The sequence below is a fragment of the Eschscholzia californica genome, unplaced genomic scaffold, assembly GCF_041429995.1.
Source record: "Eschscholzia californica isolate CP2 unplaced genomic scaffold, dmEscCali1.0.p SCAF_1, whole genome shotgun sequence".
Lineage (NCBI taxonomy): Eukaryota > Viridiplantae > Streptophyta > Magnoliopsida > Ranunculales > Papaveraceae > Eschscholzia > Eschscholzia californica.
This window is the reverse complement of record NW_028238198.1, coordinates 74,585,852-74,597,300: the sequence shown is the minus strand read 5'-3', so window position 1 is coordinate 74,597,300 and position 11,449 is coordinate 74,585,852. Positions and strand designations below refer to the sequence as shown.

At 35.6% G+C, this 11,449-nt stretch overlaps 2 protein-coding genes across 11 annotated transcripts; one reads left to right on the top strand and one right to left on the bottom strand.

Annotated features, from left to right (window-relative positions):
- Nucleotides 1–1,060: 1,060 nt before the first annotated feature.
- Nucleotides 1,061–6,767, top strand: LOC147569092 (uncharacterized). Of its 10 annotated transcripts, none has more exons than XR_015231182.1 (4): nt 1,061–1,291; nt 1,639–2,512; nt 3,039–5,916; nt 6,053–6,767. XR_015231182.1 is itself a non-coding variant. In XM_086655542.1 (3 exons), the coding sequence occupies exons 2-3, from the start codon at nt 1,978–1,980 to the stop codon at nt 3,146–3,148; spliced, it is 645 nt and encodes a 214-aa protein (XP_086511668.1). In that variant the 5' UTR covers nt 1,070–1,291; nt 1,639–1,977; the 3' UTR covers nt 3,149–6,767. The 10 variants fall into 10 exon arrangements, 4 of the variants coding, with proteins under 4 accessions (XP_086511668.1, XP_086511670.1, XP_086511669.1 ...); XR_015231184.1 differs by having other exon boundaries at nt 1,081–1,291; nt 1,690–2,512; XR_015231185.1 differs by having other exon boundaries at nt 1,084–1,291; nt 1,639–2,439.
- Nucleotides 4,907–6,768, bottom strand: LOC147569091 (putative glycerol-3-phosphate acyltransferase 3). Its single transcript, XM_086655541.1, has 2 exons — nt 6,046–6,768; nt 4,907–5,965 (listed from the first exon to the last, which is right to left on the bottom strand). Exons 1-2 carry the CDS (start codon nt 6,766–6,768, stop codon nt 5,030–5,032), a joined length of 1,659 nt encoding a protein of 552 aa, XP_086511667.1. The 3' UTR covers nt 4,907–5,029.
- Nucleotides 6,769–11,449: the final 4,681 nt, after the last annotated feature.

The window sequence follows — 11,449 nt, the reverse complement described above, 5'->3', positions numbered from 1 at the left end:
TTAAAGATAATGGAAAAATGGGGCCATATGAAAATTATTGCTAAAGTAGGGGGCCAGGCAGGAAGCTGGTCACAAAGTTGGGGGCCATTTGGAAAATAACCCTTCAGTTTAATATCTTCTTCATTCTTCTTTGTCTGTGCAAAACTAATGTTCCTTTATCATTCACAAATTAAAGTCTTTTAATTTCCATCATGATTTATCTTAAGGGAGTTTATTGGCACCCCTCATTTATATTACTAGCATAGTCTCAGTCCCTTCCACTCTGGTCAATTCATTTGGACCACCCACCCTATTAGCACCTCCCAAGCCCTTATTTTGGTTAAAAAAAAAAATTAATTTTTCTCTGACCTATTCCAACTTTGATAGTTATAATTGTTTATGGAGTTAGAATTAAATTTGAGAACCAAAAATAGTTCGACCCGACCTATGTCAATCAAAATTTCAAATTAGTTTGTTCATTTATAGGCATGTTGATTTGATTTTGTGAGTTAAATCATTTCGACCCTCAAATTCAGATCAAACCTAATAAGAGGAGTGGTTACTTTGAGATGGAACACATTTCGTTCTGAAACATGAGATCGACATTAGAGGGGAAAGTACTTAAAATATAGAGGGCTTCTGTAATGAAAAATGAGACTATGTCTGACCCGTCTCCCGTCCGAGTGACGTGACCAGACAAGATCTAGCTTGCCCGCAGGGCCGTGTGGTGAGGGGTGCGAGCCGTGCGCCCGCACAGGGCCTCCCACCACACGGGGCCCATTTTTAACTTTGAGAGGTGTAGGGAGAAGTGAATAAGTAAAAAGAGTGTCATGTTATAAGCATCTAAATGCAAGCAGCTTAGTTGGTTTGATGCTTCATTACCAATACGGGAAGTCCCAAGTTCAAGTCACACGATGACAATTTTTTTTTTTTTTACGACTTATGTGTTTTATTGCTTCTTTTTAAGAGCAAACCACTTCTTTGCTTTGCTAGTTGTTTCGTAAAGTCAAAGAATAGCTACGTTGCTGGGTGGACGATTTGGGTGTACAAATCCCACCTTATAGAGAAAGATGAATAAGGTAGAGTAGTTGGCGGATTCACAGAAAACCGGAAAGCGGCCCCCGGTTTGCCCCTTGCACCTCTCTCTCTCTCTCTCTCTCTCTCTCTCCATGTTGAGGTAAAAGAGAGAGCTTTGAAAATTTGAAGTTTTCTCCTGGGGACCTCGTTTTCTTTAATCTGTCTTTCTCTCTCTAAAATTTTGAGCTCTTATCCATCTTTCGTTTTTTCCTTTGACGAGGAATGCACTTGACAGGTAGGTGGATTTTGGATTCTCTCTATTATTCTATTTCCAAATTGGATCTTGGATCCTTTTGTTTCTCCTTTTATCTCATCTCTCTATCTCATTCTCGTTCTTTATTGTTCTACTTTTTAAGGTTTGGTTTCTTCCGTTGCTCAGATCTTTGGGCTTCTTCTCCTCCCCATTTAAACTTCTTTCCTTTTCGATTCTTTAATTTCTCTTTCTCTAAATTCTTGTGATTTCGGAGCTACATGTCGTCGTTTCCTAACGTGATTTTCGTTTTCTAGGGTTTCAAGTTCTTATTTTTCTCGTTTTCAGCTTTCTTTGAGCTTAATGCAATTTATCTTTGTTTCAATTTCCAGGTTAGGGATTTATTGTTCAAAAGTGAGAATTGAGGAGTAATTTTATCTTAGGTAAGGAGAAAGCTTATTAGAGTGTTGAAACCCTAGGGGACATTTTGTAGTTATTAATCAGAAGGTGACTGTTTTTCCCCTTTGGGATAGGCCGAATATATCAATTCATTGAGTAGTAACCATCAAATTTTGATCTCTTGGATGTGAAAGGGGGTTGTTTTAGATTGTGATGGCTTGAATCGCATTAAATGTGAGATTTGGGGATCAATTCTTGATTTTGAGAGTTTGGATTTGTCAAGTTTTAAACTTAGGTTATTTAAAAGGTAAAAGATATAAGCTTAGATTTTGATGGACAATATGGTTCTGAGAGAAAGAGATTATGAAATTGATCTTGAAAGTGGTGGGACAACCAGTGAAGAAGATAGAAGAACAGACCCTCTCCCAAGCATTACACAATCTAAGAATTTGTTGGGTAGGGTTTGGAATGGGTTTGCGAGGACCGATAGACCAAACAGAACTGATGGTGGTCTAAGTTCATCTGATCCTATTTCAAGTTCTTCTGAGAATGAACTGCTACTTCCAGAGAGGAAATCATCTGAAGGGGAAGAACAAACAATGGGGAATTTAGAGAAGAAGAAAATCAAGGAAAAAAGAAAGAAAACAATATCCAAAAAGCCTCCTCGACCTCCTAGAGGTCCATCTCTGGATGCTGCCGATAGGAAGATGGTAAAAGAGATTTCCGAGTTAGCTATGTTGAAGCGTGCAAGGATTGAGCGAATGAAAACAATGAAGAAGATGAAAGCAGCTAAGGCAGGTTCAACTAACACTAACCTGTTGGCTATGATGTTTACCGTTTTCTTCTGCCTTGTGATAATCTTTCATGGTAATTTTCTCATCCATCGCATATGTGTTACTTTCCTTATTTGAATATGTATAGCTATTTATTGTTTCCTCAAGGTCCATTAGTTCAGCCTCAAATAGTTAAATGTGAATAGAGTCATAGACATGACGTGCTCTCCCGTGCACGCTCGAACTCAGTTATAGATAATAACGAGTTAGACTTCATTGTTTGAAGGACATAAGGAATGACTTTGGATTTATTATTACGTATCCAATTCTATTGGGCCAATTACCAAAGGGTAATGAATTTATCCACATATTTTGTGAATCATTTTGGGCATATGAAAGGCTTACTTTATTATAATAGCTCGCTCTTTTATTATTTCCGACCATTGTGAGTTAAGACCTCATTATCTATAGGATTCAAAATATACATAATATGTTGTTATTTGCTATTAAACATTCAAATAACAGAGTTTATTGGTAACAACCCCTTTATAGTGTAGCCAGTGTTTTCCTGTCGGAGGTCAAATATGTACAAAGACGTGATCTTGAGATTTCCCGTACAGGTATGTTTGCTGGAGGGCGTTCACATACAACCTTGGAGGGGCCTGTTGAGTCAGAAATTGCAACTACTAGAAGATTAATTTCCGTTCAGTTTTATAATTCATCTGCTTAAGGAAGAAGGCACCCGGTTCAGCTGTCTCAAAGTTTTATAGTTCATCTGCTCGAGGAAGGCACCCGGTTCAGCTGCCTGCCCCGGTAACTGCTCATTTAGACACTTCCTCTTTCTGTATATAAGAATGTGACATAATTTTTTTTTTTTTCTGGTACGCCCCATGTATAACGAACCCACTGGGAAGATTTCCCTTGTACAATGTTGTTAATTGATTTGAGTATTTACTGGTTACATAGCAGACCCTTCATTTTTTTTTTTTCCAATTATCTTCAGCTGCTCCACTCATCTATGTATAGCAGTGACAACATGAGCCTGAATAATAATTATTTCCAGGAGTCAATACCCTTTCTATATTAAAATATAGAACCTCTCAGTTAAAGCCTAGACTTATTTTGCACAAGTTCTCCAGATTACAAACTGTTGGTACATCTAGAGTGATAAATTCATACGGTTATACCCCTACACATTACCAACTTGTGGTATACTTCGAGAATCAAATTTGTTCGAGAAAACTATGATATTTTAGATTCATTTTTGCAGTTCACAGTTTCAATTGGTGTCTTCTTAGTTTATCTTGTACATGTGAACCCCCTTGATTACCTAACAACAGCTGAACAGCAAGTGATGGAATAGTAACACTGAACATCATTTTTTTGTTTTTTGAGAATAACACGAGAACATCATTAAGTAAAAGAAATAACAACCAATAACGGCTAAGAATGTCTATGCCCATAAGCTACTCTTCTGACTATCTAATAGGATGATACATTTTAAATTTTACTTATATATCTCCTAGGTTGATTTTTGAACTGTTACTTGGGTATACTAGAATTAGATTTAGCTTCAACAATCACAGACATGAAATCATAAAAAACAGACTTTTGGAGAGGAGGTAAGATTAAACATCTTTTATTGAAATAGAGGAAGGAATCTTATGGACGATCAATCTTAAATTTCTGGTCTGGTTTAGACTTTGTTCCCTTTGGTTGGTTATCTCCTAAGCAGTTACCCTCTTTGTCTGGGGTCAGATGCATTTCCACAGATGAAGGCCCTGATCCCTTGAAATCATAGTGTAAAACTGTTTGATTACAATAACCTCCATCAACTGTGACACTGTGTTATAGCTAAATGTTGGTGCAATTATCGGTTTGCTTACGACAAATTTGGACCACTTAGTTTCCTAAATCCTTGGGAAATAGAGAGTAGTTAGGTACATCTAGAATTTATTTTTTGGACACCAAGTCAATTAGGCATTTACTAACCAAAAAAATGCTTATATGATATCTAACTTTCTCTGTCCTTTATTTTTTGCCTTGTTTTGTACATTTGTTGTGATTCCCAACATGTAAATTTCTTCACATTAATGAAAACAAATTTTTACACCTCTGATCACAATCTAGCAGAAGGACAGTGAACATTTATACCACATTTTAACTATTTTTATGCAGGGTCCCTCTCCTGCAAATTGGTGAAAATATTTAGTACTTAAATACATGCACCAAACACCTACAAATAAATGAAGATGCCAAAAAGATCAATACTCATAAGCATGCATTTTTGTTATTGAATTTAGTTTTTTTTCATACATTGTTTTTACTTTATTTTTTCTCCCCCTAAAAATCCTAATTACTTCCTGTTAGTAATTTATCTCTGAGTTCTGCAGTGTCATAAATATGTACAGTGTTGAGACATATACATGTGCATCCATGACTACACCATTAAAGAAGTACCTCACAATTCATACAAGAAGAAAGTAAATTAAGAGAAATAGATTTTATTTAGTGTGCTTGAATAAAAATAAACAAACAAATGAAACTAAAATTTTCATAAATGATAAAACTCCATGGGTCTCCAAGTAATCGCCTTTTTTTCTTCGGTAACTTAATTTGTTGAAGATTTGCTGATATCCTTGACAATACCTTCATTACCAGCTAATATCATGTACTTATCTTTCCTAGTAAGATTTGTGCATTCAAATCCTAATGCTTTACCAAGCTCTTTTTGAACTTGATTTGCTACTTCATAACTTGATTTCTTCTTCGTGCCAACTTTAATGGAAGCTTGTGTTTCTGATAATGATCTCTTCTCAAGTATCTTTATACTGTAACTAAGATAAGGATTCATATTGAAGAATATTGGGTCTAAGAATTTATACCCACTAGCTGTAGTTCCATAAAACATACTCACTTGAACATCAATGGCAACAGGAACAATTTCATCACTTACCTCTGCAAATAAAGGACTAAACCTTAACAAATAAGGCTCCCTACAAGTTGTTCCTTCAGGACAAACAACAACATCTCCTTGTTTTAACATCTTTTCCATCATTTCTGCATCTTTTTCTCTGTTTCTTGTTAATCGAACAGTTTTAATCGGCGCTATCATTTCACAAACTCTACTTAAACTGTATGTGACTGCTGTGAGTGGTTTTCTTACTGCACCACAAAGGTATATAGGATCAAGAAGTGTTCTGTGATTGCACACATATAGAAGACCCTTTCTGTTCTGTTTCTTGTTCTTTTTCTTTTTGGTAGGTGAAATTGAAGATGGAGTTGAATCTCTTATTGATTGAACAAGTCTCATTCCACTCAATGCCAACAGAGGAATGCTCATATTATAAGGTAATAAAATTCCAACTAGAAATCTGAAAATGAACAGGAAAAACCCAAACGGTATCCATATAAACATAGCTAATGTGCTTACTGAGGTTGGTTTGAAGGCTAATCTACCATCATGGAATACTAATGGCTTTGGGTATTTTTGCTTTGGTAAGTTCTTCCAGATCCTCTTCTCTGCTTCATTCACCAAGTAGATTTCCTGTTACAGAGTAGAATCATTAGAGAATCAATATTTGTTTTCATATTGTTCGTGCATGAATTTGCTATTCATTTTCTTACCTTGCAGAGAGAGAAATGATAATCTTCAAGAGATTTCTGAAAACTTCCAAATCCAACAGTGGTGTCTGAACCAAGAAATTTCCCCAAAAGAGTTTCCTGCAAATCCAATCTACCCTTCTTCTCTTCCATTAAACCTAAATAATACCCATGAAATACCTTTAGTTCTCTACCAACAACAAAATCAGCTCCTAAATATTCTTTCAGGAATCCTTCAATCATCACTGTAGGCAGTTCACTGACACCCATCTTTCTTTCATACCTCATTAACACCTCAAAACCATCAAACCCAACATCTTCTAAGAAGAATTTAGGTAAAACAGCTCTTCCAACTCTGAAACCTTCTTGTTTGATCCCAAAAAAACTAACCATGACCATAATTTTGATTCCAATATTTTGATTAACCAGCCAAATCAGAGGATAAAGAAGTAATAAAATAAGAGCTCTTATGAGTCCTCCAGCTTCAAATGCAACAATCATGAAGTAAGGAAACAAAGATGAAGACTTCAGTAAAGCTCCTTCAACGTCGAAAATCAGAGTTTGCTTTGAAAACTCCGATTCTGATCTAAGGTTGAGAGATGGGTACTTGTGAAATTTTAAGTTGAATGCATTTGTATTACAATCCAAGTTGCTTCTGTTTTGAAAACCTGTTCTCTTGATCAATCTTTTGTGAAAGATACTACAAATGTATAGAAGAGTTCTCATTGATATTATCTTTCCAACCATTTCTCTTCTTCTCCAAGTTCCTCTTCTGATAAATATTTGCTTCTGATAAGTGTCTTTTATAACTTAGAAAGCATATAATAGAAGGCCTCCACCTCATTCATGAAAAGGGGATTTTTCTAAAATAAACATAAATAAACAAATAGTTATGAATCATGATTTATTGAGCTTGGACCTCATATTGAGTTTGGCCTAATATGTCAGCAAATTTTTACATGTTGCGGTAGAATCCTTCCATGTCCAATAATATCATGTGGAGGTCTTTGGTTGCTATCTCGATCTCAAACAGTTTGATCTCGAGTTCATTAAATCATTTTCGATGAATTAATAAACCATGTCATTTTATTAGAAATCAGTTATAAGTTGCTATTATAAGCCAACCAAAATTAGTTTTGTTAACTTAAACAGTACTTTTCCACAAAAAGTAAGGTTACCCTTGCATTACACTGATTAAGACAAGCATAATATGAACATTAATTTTGGTGATTTTGATGGGACAAGGGGTGGGATTTTGGTCCGTGGCCCGGATCCGCTCACGGACGCCCGAGTCCGCCAGGGTCCGTGGACGCCCGATAACCGGCTCGGACAAATCCCGACCGTCCAGGAAGGGTTAAGTGGACGGACGCGGGCAACAACCCTTATCCGGCAGTCCGCCCGCGTCTGCCTGACCGAGAGACCGCCCGTTAGTCCGAATAGATTTCATCCCTTAGATTATCTAGGGTTTAATATGAATGGTTAGATTAATACCTAGGGTCACATATAAACATGTAACCCTAACCAACTCATTCTAGTCAACCGAACCCCCTCTCTCGCTGTTGCCTCTTTTCGTTTCCTCCTCCACTCTTCTTCTTCTTCAGTCGAAGATCTTCAGTTGCTAAAGCCTAAACATCTCATTCTAATCGACCGATCGAATCTCTTAGTCGAAGATCTTCACGAACTTGATCTCTTCGAGATTTCGACCCCTTTCATCTTTGAATCTCTGTAAGTATATTCATATTCTTCTTAGTCTATTACTTTCTTTTATTATTATTTTCATTCTAATCGACTGAATCCCTCTGTTCTTGTTCTTGAATCTCGACTAAATAACTATTTCCTAAACCCTAGTTCTTGTTCTCTAACCCTAGTACTTTTGATTATCTTTTTCTGTGCGAGGATTCGACCCCTTGAACTTGAAATCTTTGTAAGTATCTTCTTATTCTTTCTAGTCTATTACTTATCTTTTATTATTATTTTCATTTTCATCTTCTTCTTCGATTTCTTGCACATGTTCTAATTTTTTTTTCATCTTCTTCTTCGATTTCTTGCCTATGTGTAGTTGCAGTGTTGCTCCTTGCTGTTGCTACTCAATGCTGCTACTTGATGATGTTTTCTTGTGTAGAATTATGGATATTAAACTGTGTCAATGTGTAATCATTTTTTTGTAAAAAGGAGATCAAACTTCAGATTTGGATCTTCACGACTTCATTCTTATAGTTTAAAGTGAAGAAGAATTTTCAATACATTAATGTTTTGGGCTTTATACCCGGTCTGGTCCGGCAAGTCCGGCAAAACAAACGGTCATGGACGGACTTTTTCACCAAGTAATTTTCGCTTAGTCCGACCGTTTAGTCCGATTGTCCGAGTGGTCAATGGAAGCATGTGTCCGTTTCGCCCGGACCGGAGAGTAGTTGTCCGCGGACTGCCCATCTGGTCCGATTCTCACCCCTAGATGAGATTGAACCCCTCGTCTAACCCTAAAGAGGGTGTCTGAAGTAAAGTGTGGGAACTAATTACAAACTGGAGAATGGATCATGTTGATAGCTTTATGATTGTCAGAGCAACTCCAACCCCAGCCTGACTTAGGTCCAAAAAATCAATTTTTCAATCTAAAACTTTGAGTCTCAGCCCAGCCTAAAAAATCTGCTCTAACCACAGTCTCTCTTGAGGCCTAAAATTTGTGCATGTGGGAAACGCTTGCGTGACTTTTTCGTGGGCGCGCGAAAAACGTGTGTGATCTTGTGTATGTACGAAATACGTGTTTGAACTACTTTCGAAATAATTTTTTTCAAGATGGCGAAATTATTCGAGACCGAGACGTTGATGGGATGTGGTTTTTTTTTTTTTTGATGAATAGGCTTTTGCCTAATTTATTAATTAATTTCAGAGGTTACAAGATTGAGTTTAACTAACTCAAAATCAGTTACATTACTAGAATCAGGGAAATTCCCTATCCACCTCTTATTTAATCTATTATCGAAAGCAAAAACTGCAAGATTATGAGCCACTTGATTGGCTTGTCTTGGACAATGTTGGAATCTGATATTCTGAATATCTGTTGCTTCTTCTTGTACATGTGATATCACATTTCTGATGTTCCACGGTACTTGGTCTAAATCTGATGTACAAGCTTGTATCATTGTGATTGAATCACTCTCAATAATCAAACTATTTGTACGAGTAGTAACCGCCAATCGAACCCCAAGGAGAATTGCTTCTGCCTCAACTAATTAAAGTTTAAAAATAAAAAATTAAAGTAATTATATTTTGTTAAACTTTAAAGTAATCATCTTTAAGAAAAAAGTAATAATATATACAGGAAATTGGGCCGAAGGCCCAATTTTTTTGTTTTTTTGGTTAAAAGACAACCTATCTTTTTAACAAGCTAGGGCCCAAATAACTTTTTAAAATGTTCTTGAAGGACATTTTTACAGGCACTCACTTTTTAAGGGTCAAAATTACCCTTTAACTAATTGAAAATACCTAGAAACCCAATTTAAAAAACAGAAAGTTTTCTTAACGAATGAAATGGACGAGCTAGGGAACTTGGAGAAAACTGAGCTGAATCTCTAGGGGTTGAAATCGATTTTTTCTATAAGATAGGTTGATCTATTTTAGGTTTTGGTGATTTAATTTATTTGGTTGTTGTTTGAAGATGATTTTAAGGGTTTTGAGTTAGTTTTTTGTGAAGAATTCTAGAGAGAGAAAGTTACAATTTCATTCATAATTTGCTAGGGTTTCAAAAGTTTTATATACTTTCAATAAAAAGGTGAATCTGGTAGAGTTTCAAGGTATAATCTAACTTCTTCATTGCTTTAGTTTCATTGAACAATATATTATGAGTTATGAAAGATAATCATGAGTTTTGAATGACAAATTGTGGAAGTATAGTTGATGCAAGGAATATGTTTGATAAAATGCTTGAAAGAGATGCTGCTTGGAATGCAATGTTAGTTGGTTATACAATATTTAGGTTGGTTGAAATAGCTATAAAGTTGTTTGATAAATGTTAGTTCTCATTATGTCTTTTCTTGCTATTGTCTTCATTTTTTTTGATGAGTTATATTTATGTAATTGATTGTGACAGTAGATGAACTTGAGACCATTGTGGCATAAACTGCAACTTAAGTGCAAGGCTCTACAAGATGTTCGCAAGGTGTTCGCAAGGCTCTGCAAAGTGTTTGCAAGGCTCTGCAAGGTGTTTGCAAGGCTATGCAAAAACCATGCAAGGTGTTTGCAAGGATCTGCTAGGTGTTCGCAAGGCTCTGCAAAGTGTTTGGAAGGCTCTGCAAGGTGTTTGCAAGGCTTTGCAAGATATTTTCTTAGACTAGGGTTAGGTTGGTCTTTCCACTGAAATAGAAAATTACATAATTGCCACCAGGGAGGTGAAGCCTAAAAACTTTGATGAATTTTTTTAACCAAAGTCATATTTTCATAGGGAGTTTTGGCAAAATTCCCGAAATATATATTTTAACAAAAATGAATTATTGAATGTGATCCAACAGCCCAGATGTCACATGACTGTTGGAAATCTCAATGGTCATGATTGGGTCAGGTTAAGGGCAGAGTTGGGGCTGAGCCTCAGCTCAACCCCCTCCGACCCAAGCTGCAGGGTAGCAAAGTACTAGGCAAACATTGCAAGCGACTTTCATCGAGCAAAAGGTTTACGTGTTGTTCTCTTTCTAGAGTTAGATGTTTATAACTCTTTTTTCAAATAGATTTTACTTAAACTCCAAACAAGCTTGAATTTGACAAAAAGACTTGTTTTGAAATGTGATTTTATTAAATAAGTACATGAACAAAATAATTCATATGAGATATATATATATATAATCCGTATGTATTTGTATTTAGACTTCATACATAAAAAGAAGAAACACAACCATAATAACTCAAACATTTCTTATATAAGTCATAGTTTGTAGCATTCACTGGTAACTTGGTTGATAACTTTTTTTATTTGAGATTCAATGGAAGAGTGTATATCGCCAACAACTGATAGTCCAGTTGTTAGTGCATATACTCTGCAATACAGAGGTCTTAAGTTCGATTAATAGTATTAGAAATCTAGAATTTATTCAACTTGGGTATAATAAAGTAATTAGATGGGGTTTAGGCCACTAGTTTAGTCGAAATTATTAACATGTTTCTATTCCTTTTCAATTACTTGTTTTTCATTCTAGTCATTCTACTTAACTATCTTTCTCTTCTATATTATGTTTATTGATAACAACCCATGTCCATCTAACTATAATTTTCACCATAAGTAAGCAAAACGGAAAAAGAAAAGAATTTAATTAAAGAATGAAAGCTAAGCAAAGAAAGTACCAAAGACAATATTAAGGAACATAAATCTTTAGCCTAAAGGTTTTGATTTGGATTTTACATTAATTAAGATAGAGAAAGGAAGTGATTTAAAAAAACAAAT

What these genes read in the sequence shown, in the direction of transcription:
- LOC147569092 (XM_086655542.1), top strand. Translation starts at nt 1,978, where the DNA reads ATGGACAATATGGTTCTGAGAGAAAGAGATTATGAAATTGATCTTGAA. An exon ending in CCTTGTGATAATCTTTCATG is followed by an intron (nt 2,513 to 3,038) that starts GTAATTTTCTCA and finishes TTTCCCGTACAG; the next exon opens with GTATGTTTGCTGGAGGGCGT.
- LOC147569091 (XM_086655541.1), bottom strand. Translation starts at nt 6,768, where the DNA reads ATGGTTGGAAAGATAATATCAATGAGAACTCTTCTATACATTTGTAGT. An exon ending in ATCATTTCTCTCTCTGCAAG is followed by an intron (nt 5,966 to 6,045) that starts GTAAGAAAATGA and finishes ACTCTGTAACAG; the next exon opens with GAAATCTACTTGGTGAATGA.